This window comes from Nematolebias whitei, chromosome 2, assembly GCF_014905685.2.
Source record: "Nematolebias whitei isolate Nwh7 chromosome 2, NemWhi1, whole genome shotgun sequence".
NCBI lineage: Eukaryota > Metazoa > Chordata > Actinopteri > Cyprinodontiformes > Rivulidae > Nematolebias > Nematolebias whitei.
This window is the reverse complement of record NC_056499.1, coordinates 45,804,901-45,816,661: the sequence shown is the minus strand read 5'-3', so window position 1 is coordinate 45,816,661 and position 11,761 is coordinate 45,804,901. Positions and strand designations below refer to the sequence as shown.

Here is an 11,761-nt window from a genome sequence, read left to right as displayed (position 1 = left end):
TATATATATATATATACTGTTTGTTCATAAAACATTTTATAGAAAAACATTTACAACTTCTCAAAAATGGCATCAGGTTATGGATGTTTCTCCTGGACAGAAATGTGGACAGAAATGTTTATTCAGATAAAAACTATTAAAATAAAACTGCTATAGGTGTAATTTGTCTAAATAAGATCTATATTATTGCTGCTACCAAAGATTTTTCAGCAGAGTATTAAGTGTATTTATATGGCCCATGTTACGCAGCACGGTGGCACAGTTGTTAGAGCTGCTGCCTCTCAGCAAGCAGGTTGTCCCAGTTCAAATCCTAGTCGGGGGCCTTTCTGGGTGGAGTTTGCATGTTCTCTCCGTGCATGCGTGGGTTTTCTCCGGGTACTCCAGTTTCCTCCCACAGACCAAAAACATTTAGACTGATTGGTAACTCTAAATTGTCTCTAGTAGAGTTGCATTCGGGCACAAAAAAATCTGACCTGACCCAGCCCCAGCCCATAGCCATCATTTCCAAACCCCACCCGACCCAACAGGTTAACAGTAATTACAGGTCCGAACCCGACACCCCCCCCCCCCCCCAACATTTTTAATTAAGCTTAGACCTGTCTAGGGTGTCCCCTGCCTCTCACACAGTGATGGCTGGACATGGGCACCAGTGAAACCTGTGACACAAAAAGGAAGAAGCGGTTAAAGATAATGGATGGATGGATGAGATGGATGGATGAGATGGATGGATGAGATGGATGGATGAGATGGCCCATGTCATTCCCTTTCTCTTCTCTTTGGGAGGGTGTTTTTGTGGCAGCTGAATGTGTGTGATGTATTTTGTTAGCAGATATGACATAACTCGTATCTCCTGTTTTAGGTTTATGGTGCTGCTATCCAGTTCTACGAGCCATACCCACAGGAGTGCCTGACTGATCAGCAGTCCTCCCAGCTGGGTTTCCCACAACAGCACAACCCAGCCAACATTACAGCCAGCACCACAGACAGCTCCAGCCACTGTTCACTCTACACCAACAAGTGCATCTGCTTGCTCTCTCACTGGCCCTTCTTTGATGCTTTCTGCAAGTTCCTCACATTCCTCTATCGTTACTCCATCTCAGGCCCTCATGCACTGCCCATTGAAAAGTGAGTTGACTCAGATTTGATGGTCTTTTGTTACAAAACATTTAGACAAATTAATAAATAGTGCAGAATGTGTATAACTTTAAAACTAATGAATTTGATTTTTTTTTTTTTTGCATGTGAACATGTATGAAAATAAATGTGTATACTTTGAAACCGATGACAAGTTCAGGCTCCAGAAAAGAACACAGAAGAAGATGAATGGAAATTAAGTGTTATTAGGAAGTAAAAAAATGTAATTTAAAAGGAGACGGAGATCACTACACCAACAGGCTCACCCAAAAACAAAAATATGGAAACATTTGTTTTGTCCCCAAATTTGAGATTGAACATTAAATGTAGAGGAATAAAAGTCAAAATATTGTATTATTTCAGGACTATAGTCAAAATTGTGTAAGTAATGTGATTGAGAATAAAAACAGATTAGACATCCAAATCATTATTGGCACACAGATCAAAAGTAGACAGATTGTTATAGGGGACTTTTTACGTCAGAAGTTTTAATCATGGTCAGTAGGTTTAATTTGGTTTCAAAAGCTATATTTGTTCCTTGTGGCACACTTTGATATGTAGCACTGGGAGGATAAACAGTTAATGTTCATTTAACATCCAGCAACAAAGACAATGATTCGTAAATATAAAGTACGATGATACATAAATACAAGCACAACAGTCATTGGTTAAAAAATTATAGTAAAACCACCAAAATAGACCGTTTGTCCTCCTGTAATTTAACAAGGAGATGACAAGTGGTAAGAAAGAATGTTTGGATCTGTTTTGCAAATGAAATGACTGAAGCATGAATCAGGACATTTTGAACCACTTTGGCCATGACTGCCTTAAATGGTGGGGGAGAGGGTGGACTACAGAAACCACCTGAGCACTAAACTGGTTGATCCACTATGAGAAGGTACTATTTATAAGATTGAGTTTGTAGCAGCTCAGACTGAAGAAGTCTTTTGGATGAAAGAGGAAACATTTCAACAAAAAGAAACCATCCAGAGGACCTGACTGAACTTTGTTAGATACAACCAGACTTTTGAATTTTCAGAAGTTATTTCAGGAAGACAGACTAATGTCTGTATGTATCACAGTGGAAGTTATCCATTAAAATATTTTCAATTTTGTGAAATAAGAAAATATTTTCTTCTGAATGATATCATGTTGACTAATTGAAATCATTTAAACTCTAATTTGAGCATCTGCAGTTCAGATGGAGATCTGATGAATATATATTGAGTCCTTTCACTGGAATAAGGCGTTTTTCCAGATTATAGAAAAATTAAATTATCTGAGTTACACTATGACATTATTCGATTCCACTAGCAGTCACATGCCCAAGTGTCCCTGGGCAAGACACTGAACCCCTCATAGCCTCTGATGTGTGTCCCATCAGTGTATGAATGTGATAAAGCTCTGATTAGTCTTTGTACAGGTATAGTAGAGTGCTGTATGAACGGGTAAATGAGGACACAGACTGTGTTGTAAAGAGCTTTGAGTATCTTGATAAGATAGAAAGGTGATATATAAGTACAGTCCATTTAGCATTTATTCATGTTTCAGTGGTGCACAAATCTCACGACACATTTCTCTGCCACCCACTGCTGTTATTTCTGCCCCCACATCCTCTTCATTTGACTTCTTTTTTTCTCAGGCACATCTCTCACTTTATGCACAAAGTTCCTTTTCCTTCTTCCCAAAGGCCTCGCATCTTAGTGCAGGTAAGCTTTTAATTGTGAGAGTGAAATACTGCTTATGATTTTTTTTTTATTACACAAGGTGCATGTTAAACTCAGGCCATCACCACTGTGCAAAAAACAAAGTGAAATAAATGTGCCTGGATCGTGCAGAAGTTAGATCCTCTTTCATGAATGAATATTTAAATGATTCTGCAGGTGCTTTCTGTTTTGCTTGGTTGGTTTAATCTCACTTTCCAGTTTATCTCCAGCTTTCCCCTCATGACAGCCTGATGTTGAGCCAACCAGTGAGTTCTCCGTTACCTCTCAGGTAAGAGCAGCTGCTGTGATACGTTTAGGGTCCAACCTTTATTTTCTTTTCAGACTGAAAAGATTGATGTATAAGCCGTTTGCCTGCCTTTTAGCAAACTGCATTGTTTTGAAGCCAAGAGAAGGAAAGACTGTAGAACAGGCAGGAAACGCAGTTTGTTGTCTACATTTTTTCAATTCAACCTTTATTTATACAGGATAGTCTCATTGAGCCACAAATACTAATTTACAAGAGAGACCTGTTACAGACAGAATATAAAAAGTATAGACAACAAAAACAATAAACAACAATAAACTACAGTGCAGTTAAATGGCATGCAGTTAACATAAGAGTAGTGTATAAAACAATAAATCAGGGTGCCGTAAAACAGGGTGAAATACTAAAAACAAGAACATGTTTGCTTTGATGTTTCCACTGGCATTATCAAATGTTTAAAATCCTCTGAATAAATTAAGGAGGACAACTTCAGTTGTTGTTGCAAAGTGTTCCAGGTTACAGGAGCAGAGTAGGAAAAGGTCTTTTTGCCAAGTTCATCCGCACTGAGGGGACGCTGCAGGTAATGATGGCCTGAGAGCGCACGTTGTAACTGCACTGATGGCGTGACATGTGGGAGGAGATATAAGGTAGCAGACCAGGAAGTGATTTATAGATGAAGTTGAACCAGTGTGAGAGCCTACATGTTGATAATGATGACCAACTGACAAAGGCGTACAGAGATGGGTACAGTAGTTACAACTAGTTATGAATCTTAATGTGCCATGGTAGACAGTATCCAACATCTGCAAGCAGCTGGCAGGGGCATTCATGTAAATAATGTCACCAAAGTCAATGGCCGGTAGGAAGGTAGCAGTTACAAGTCTACATGTTGAAGCTTCATTATCTTCTCTAGTTTTACATGCTTGTCTACTGTTGTCATCATTCTTTGTTAAAATCAGGTCTCACATGTAAACGAGTCCTCGAGGCTCAACTGAGACTAACCTGTATTGTATAAATAAAGGTTGAATGAATCAATCATTTGATTCACTTATTTTAAAATACTGTTTAACTAGAGAATTTGCATTTCCTGCAAAAATGCAGTGTGAATGCTTATTGCCGAAGAAAACAAACAGATTATTCTAATCCAACATATGTTCAAAAATAAGAAAGGATTAAAAAGTGCCGGTAGTGTGCAATAATGATTTGATCAGTAAATGTGCATGTTGTGTTTTCTTGTTTTTCCAGCGGTGGGAGATTTTCCACACTGCTCCAGAACCTCGGTCCAGAAAACGCCGTGACCTTACTGGTGTTTGCCGTCACTGAACATAAGATCCTGATTCACTCGTTACGCCCAGCGGTGCTGACCAGTGTAGCCGAGGCTTTAGTGTCTGTGAGTTAATCCAGTAATCCAACCAGTGTGTCTCCAGCTTTACATTTTATTTCAGGCTAATTCAATCCCTCATATCTGCTGTTTATTCATACGAATGATGTTGACTTTCTAGACTGGAGTGTTTTTCTTCTTTTCATCTTCTTCCTCAGATGATCTTCCCTTTCCACTGGCCGTGTCCATACATCCCCTTGTGCCCCCTGGCTTTGGCTGATGTGCTGAGTGCCCCATGTCCATTCATTGTCGGTGTGGACTCTCGATACTTTGATCTTTACGACCCTCCACCGGATGTGAGCTGTGTGGACCTGGACACAAACACCATTTTCCAGTAAGCTCTGTCCCATAACCCTTTATTTCAGGGATGCAGCTAGCAGCCGGCTTGGGACCCGAGAGTCCCAGGTTCGATCCCCAGTCACTGCACATCACGTGGCGTCTCTGGGCAGCACGTCTAATCCCCAAAATGTCCCCCGGGCGCTTTCAATAGCTGCCCACTGCACCACCTGGTGGTGGATGGGTTAAATGCAGAGACTAATTTCGCCATTGTATGGAAACATACAGTGCTGACATTGTGATGACATTATTATTATTATTATTATTAAGTCTTTTAGGAATCAGAGCCTTTGATGAGGTATTTAAATATACATATGCTGTGTTAGTGGTTTCTGGAAGCCCCCAATTTACACCTTCAATAAAAACTACATCTCCCCTCTCTGCTTGCTTGTGCACATACTTATGCCAGCAAATCACAAAAGATAAATAAATTAAATTATTTATTAAAAAGCCTTTTTAGAACACGTCTTCTTATAAACAAGCCAACAGTAACATGGATGTTGCACGTATTTGTCCAGGGATGAGACGTCAGCGTGTTTGACAGTCTGGTAAAAACGTTGGTTACGTACTGTAACCCCAGATTCTATGAATATAAGCGTAGCCCTTTAAGGCCTTCGCTTTAGTGGGTTTATCCCGTTATGCAGAGCATAAGCACTGAAAAAAATTAGTCCACGCCCACCTGCTGTGTGGGCCCTACCCGGTCCGTATAAATTACGTTAAGAGCGGGAAATCGGCTCCCAAAATAGCTTTTTTCTTCAGCCATTTAGGAGCCAGTGAGGCCCGACGCTTAAAGGGCTACGCTTATATTCATAGAATCTGGGGTTACAGTACGTAACCAACGTTCTATGTCATATAAGCTTCGCCCTTTAAGGCCTTCGCTTTAGTGGGTAAAGGGCGAAGCCGATGTGGTCCTCGCCTCACTGGGTCCATTCGAACACAGTAAGAAGCGGAAGCTTGCCCAAAAAACGTCTTGTCACTCAGCTCCCCATGTGCATAAACTACGCATCGCGTAATTATGTGCCATGCACAGACGCATGTTGTGTAGCTATGCGTTCTGACAAAGCATGAATACCCCGGAAACTTTCAACGGGAAGAAGAAGTTGAAAAGGGGGGGGGGGGGGGGGGGCATGAACCAACTGGTTCATGGCTGAACAGTATAAACAGATTAATGTCCATAAATTGATTATAAATCAATTGAACTGATTGGTAACAATAATCATGAACTGATTAGTGACAATATAACCAAAATCACAGACACGACTTGTGACTGATAACAACATCTCACACTGTAATGCATGCAGACAGAAGTGAGCTTAAACAGAGTTCCATGAGAACAATAACATTCATTCTGTTAGAGCACTAAGGACAGAATGTGTCATGGAACGAGCCGTTACATCACGTAGGTAAAAGCGAATAAATGAGCAGGGTGTTGACCATGCAGCCGCAGTGCAGATGTCCTGCATTGACATACCATTATGCAGAGCAGTCGAAGATGCGATACCCCTGGTCGAGTGTGCTTAGAGGTTGACAGGAGGCTCTAAATCTGATGCTCTGTAGGCTTCAGAAAAGGCCTCACACAGCCAGTGTGACAAGCGCTGGATGGATAACGGCGACCTGTAGAAGCATCTCTATAATGCACAAACCATTGTTGAGTTTGAAACGCATTGCAGCTGTGTGCGTTATGTAACACGTCAAACGCCCGCACCGGGCAGAGAAGATGAAAAGATGCTTCCTCTTCTGATCTGTGGGGGGGAAAAAACCCCTCCAACGATATCACTCTTGATTTAAAAGAGCTCGTGATGTTTTAGGCATAAAAGCTGGGTTGGTCTTAAATCAGCTGAGCTGCCCGTCAGCCTAATTCTAAGGCATGACGAAGCAACAGAGAGGGCAGATAAATACTTACCCTCTTAGCGGGTGTTAAAACCAGCAACAGGGCTGTTAAAAGAGACAAGAATTTAAATGAAACCTGATCCAGAGGCTCAATTGAAGCTTTGATCAGGGCTCGCAGGACCAGCGTTAAACCCACTGTGGAAAACAAGTGGGCGTGAAAACAGGCCTACATCTCTGTACACCTTTTAGAAACCGCTTCATCAGCGGGTGATAAAAGCTGTTCTGACTCCAAACCCTTGTGGCAGGAAGAGATGGCTGCAATCGTACGTTAAAGCGTACTGAAAGCCAACTCCCTACCCATCAGCTGTTGTAGAAAAACAACACGCCGCTTAAAAGGCATGAGGTGGTCTCTAAACCTTCTCTGAGCACCAGCGCTGAAAAGCCGTCCCCTTGATGTGTACAGAACTGTGGTAGATGCAGCACGTGAATCTTGAATTGTGCACACTATCTCCTGAGGGAGACCCATCCTCTAAGTGGAACCGCTCAGCGGTCAGACCCACCGGTGTTGACCTATTTCTGGGTAACTCTTGGTCGCTCCTCCTGCCTGAAGGAGAGCATCCTTCCTCCATGACAGTTCCACGGCGACCCAACAACAGACGTTGCAGGCCTGGGAACCATAGTGCGTTCACACGCCGGGAGCCACCAAGGAGGGCTGTCAATCCCTCCTCTTGAACTCGGTTCATGGACCGTAAAAAACAGAGGAGGTGGGGGGGAAAGAAACGCGTAAAAAGCGTTTTGGGCCACCGACTGTGAGCAAATGCGTCCCCCCCCAGCGATGGATCGTCTCGCGGGCTCAGGGAAAACCGTAGTTGACATTGAGCATTCTTCTCGCATCGCAAACAGGTCCACAGCTGCTTTTGCCAACTTCTGCTGCGTCTGAAAAACATCAGATCCGGGTGGAGGATCCGGTCCACGTAACGTGGGCCGCCCTTGGACGTCACATCAGAACACCGGATATGTAAACCGCTCTAATAAAAGCAGGTTTTGATGAACCCAACTCAGTAGCTTTCGCACAATGTGTAACATCTGGCTGAACGCACACCCTGATGGTTATGTATGCAGCAGTCATCATGATGTCTGTGTGAATCAACACGTGTTGATTCTGTAGCACAGGAGCAAGGTGTTGAATCACATTCAGTACTGTGCGACACTCCAAAACATTGATGTGGGCTGATGTGTAGTGGGGCCACAGCGCCCCTACTGCTTGAGATAGGTATGTCCCCCCCCCAGCCTGACAGCAACGTGAAGACTGACCCATGACGTGGGTCTGCTGAGGGGGACTCCCTCTGATAGAAAAACAAGGTGTTTCCCCAGAGTCGGAGGTCTGCTTCCACAGAGGAAAAGACAATGATCATCCGTCGTTGTTTTACTGGATCCACATGCAGACGTGCAAAAACACCTCTAGAGGCGTCTCATGTGATAAATGAGTTTTCATGGTGGTTGAATTTAATTCCACTCCAGAAAAACAAATGTCTGGGCCGGGAAAATCGAGCTTCCTTCCACTTATGGCGAAGCCCAGATTAACAGGTGTGATGTCAACACCTGATCCTGCATCAGCGCCTCCTGTCTGAAGTGACAGGATCCGCAGATCATCCAGGTAAAAACAAAAAACTCTCGTCTCTGTGTTTTAGGATGATCGGTATGCGTTCTCTGGATGTTAAACAACAGATCCAAGAACGGTCTCACCCCTCCGATCCGTGAGTAAAAACCCTCGTGTTTTCTCTCCCTTGGGGAACTCTGTAGATTACTTTTATCAGAAAACACTTGGATTTCTGCATTTAGGGAAGAGAATCAGTCTGATGATGATGACGGGACCGTTTATATAACTCCTCTGAATGGAGGGGTTCGGGTTGCAAACTGTAACTTGTACCATTTGCATAAACCCTGTCCATCCATCTGAAAAAAACGGCGAGCATGTTTAGCCACTCTACGTAACGTTCGTGGATGAACGTGCGTTAATGATGCGTCATGTTTTGTACGGCTGTCAGCAGTCCGTCCCTCAACCGCCGTCATGCGTCGCGGGAATGTTTTCTGTGTGACCCCGGGCGAGACTTGAGCTGAAGGCGAAGCGTGTGACAGCTGATGACGCGGTGAGCTGCGCGTTTGACGTCGCTGTGCGAACGTTGAAAAGCGGAGGGCGTGACTTCATTTACACCGTGCTGTTGGAGTGAAGGCTGCTTAGCCCCGCGGGAGCACACGTTGTTCTCTGGAGGGACGCGCGCCGCTCTCGCTGGAGGGGCGCGCGCTAGAGGGAGGTGGGACTCATTACCGGATTCTTCGGCTGCTTCACGTTTAAGCTGCGGTGAGCTGCCGAAAGCTGAGAGAGAAGGACCCCCACCCGGACCAGCCTGCGGACCACATTCATACCGATGTGAGCTGGTTAGCGCCGGCAGCTGTGTGTGTGCGCCAGCATCAACGTAGCGCCGTTGGATGGAGGCTGTCCATCTTAGTGATCGACTCGTCATGTCAGAGCGGCGGTGAGTTAAAACCTGTTTAAGGACACCGGCTCATGTGGAGGCTGTTCCATCCCACGAGTGCGAGTTGACACCGCTTGAGTGAGGATCGTGCAGTTCTAGTTGGTAATGAGTTATTTTCGCTTACCGTTGTGCCGTGATCGACTCGTCATGTCTAGAGCGACGGTGAGTTTAAAAACCTTTAATTAAGGACACCGGCTCATGTGTGGGGGCTGTTCTGTGATCGACTCGTCATGTCTTAGAGCGACGGTGAGTTAAAAAACCTTTATTTAAGGACACCGGCTCGTGTGTGGGGCTGTTTCATCCCACGGGTACGAGTTGACATCACTTGGGTGAAAAACGTGCAGCCCGGGATTATAACGAGTTATTTTCACTTACCATCGTGCCCTGTAAGCGATTAATAATGTCTTGGAGCGGCGGTGAGTTTAAAAAGCCTTATAAAGGACACCGGCTCTTATGTGTGCGGCCGCTGTGAGCTCATCCGGGCTTACAGACTGGCTAAAAAACAGACACTTGATCATTAATGATGATTTATTTCAACTTTCGTGTCACTTTTACACACACCCTCCGGAGACCGTCATTTTGAGAGCTTTCTCTCTCATGAGCTCTGCGATTGTTTGCCCAGAGCGCTGTCTTGCAGGCGAACTCTGGGGAAACGCTGAGCTGCAGGCTGCCGGAGTGAAGAGGGCTGGATTCTGACGGGCGGGGCTGGTGGTGGAACTCAGCGAGAGCCGCGGCCGTGGAAAAGTCGAAGCTTGCTCGCGACGGTCCCTCCAGCGGGACAGGGTGGGCCGCGCGGCTTGATGAGGTGGTGCACAGCCTCTGGCACCTCCTCCGACTGTTTCACTTCGCCAGCATGGTTTGAAGCTGCTCTGAACAGCGCGTCCGCGATGTTTCATCAGGTCTTGTGCAGATTCTCCGGCAGCGAGGGGAGTAACGAAGCCAGGTGGGTCGTTGGGTCGTCGTCCTCCGCGCTGCAGTCCTCGACAGGCAAACCGTGGGAGAGGCACACATGTTGAGCTGGCGTCAGCTGCCTGACAGAGGGAGTTCTTTGTCTCCAAGGCAGGTCTGCGGCCTTCAATCCCTTGGACATGCTATGTGCTAGCAGCGCGCGTTGTTGCTAACTGCGGCTGCCTGAAAACACATCGGTGGGCTCGATTCGAGAGCGTGTTCGCCGTCTGGTTCGTGTTCCTCCGGAGGGACGGGACGCTGCTCCGGCCTGGGCAGCTTCGCTCCGGAAGCTTCCGCGAGGCTTGGCTCCAGGGGGGGTTACCGAGGAATAGCCCCGCTCGGTGAATCCCTCAACTCTGGTGATGGGAGCGGACTGGGGACCGACTCCTCTAATCTACCAGGAAAGAACCGTCTGCGGCCTCGCCCGTGGAACGTCCTGTTGGAACGTGAGGCCGTATGGATCAAGACGGTGAGCCACAGTGGAGCCCAGTGAAAAACAACCTTCCCGCCGATCATCCGAACTGGCGGGAAAAGGCGAGGGACGTAGAAAAAAGGGGTCCCTTCATGTCAGCCTCCTCCCGGGTTCCGCCGGGCAACCCCTGAGGGCGCCGTCGGCCGGGAGCGGTGTGATCGCCGATGCGAAACGAGGTGGGATGGGGTGAGCATTCACTCAGCCCCCCTCCACCTACACTACGCTACCCGGGAGGGAATGAGCAGCGGGGGCTGCAGCTGAGCACGCCTTGCCCCGGAGGAACCATCCGGTTCGCCCCGAGGGTCGGCGATAAGAGGAAAAAACACAAGATGGCGTTGTCCAGCGTGTAGTGACCTGTCACTGGGAAATGTTCCACGACGCTTACCTTGGAATAAGACTGCTGTCATCTTCTCCTCGGGGAGGAGAACTCACCGGACGACCGGAGGTCGACTGCCGGGCCCAGCATCCTTCACAAGGTTGGTCATTTACACAACTTATCTTCTTTGTTCTTCTGACAGTGCTATATTAGCTCGCTGAAGAAAAAATGGGAGCCGATTTCCCGCTCTTAACGTAATTTATACGGACCGGGTAGGGCCCACACAGCAGGTGGGCGTGGACTAATTTTTTTCAGTGCTTATGCTCTGCATAACGGGATAAACCCACTAAAGCGAAGGCCTTAAAGGGCGAAGCTTATATGACATAGAACATTTCTTTTCATTGTTACCACTTTACGACTACTACTATTTTATTTATAAAGCACTTAAAACAACTGCTGCTACAACAAAGTGCCGTACATGTCCAATCAAATAACATTAAAACATACAACAAGAAAATAAACACAGTTAAAACAATTGGATCAGTAAACAATAAAACAGAAATAGAAAACGCAAAAGCAAGTCTCAGACTGCGTCAAAGGCCAAGAAAGAACAAGCAGGACGGTGTCCCCCGTCGCTGAGGGATTTGAACAGTGAGTGTTTGTAGTTTTTGAGATGAGTGTTTTTCTGGACTGGAATTGAACAGGGAATGCAAGTACAGTAAACCCTAATATATTCAAGTGGGTAGAAGTTACACTGTGTAGAAGAAGATAGGAACGAAAGTTCATGCTCATTAATCCAGGTATAAATCCAACAATGTTCAGTCAGGTCATCTGGA

General features: G+C 45.8%; 1 protein-coding gene across 1 annotated transcript in view; it reads left to right on the top strand.

The window, feature by feature from the left end:
* The window catches only part of LOC119427012 (C-myc promoter-binding protein), a 167,259-nt gene that overhangs the window by 62,564 nt on the left and 92,934 nt on the right, over positions 1-11,761 (top strand). Inside the window, exons 7-11 of the mRNA XM_037694588.1 lie at positions 860-1,125; positions 2,777-2,843; positions 3,071-3,129; positions 4,351-4,495; positions 4,645-4,820. Coding sequence (XP_037550516.1) covers positions 860-1,125; positions 2,777-2,843; positions 3,071-3,129; positions 4,351-4,495; positions 4,645-4,820 — 713 coding nt within the window. The remainder of the gene's footprint in view (positions 1-859; positions 1,126-2,776; positions 2,844-3,070; positions 3,130-4,350; positions 4,496-4,644; positions 4,821-11,761) is intronic.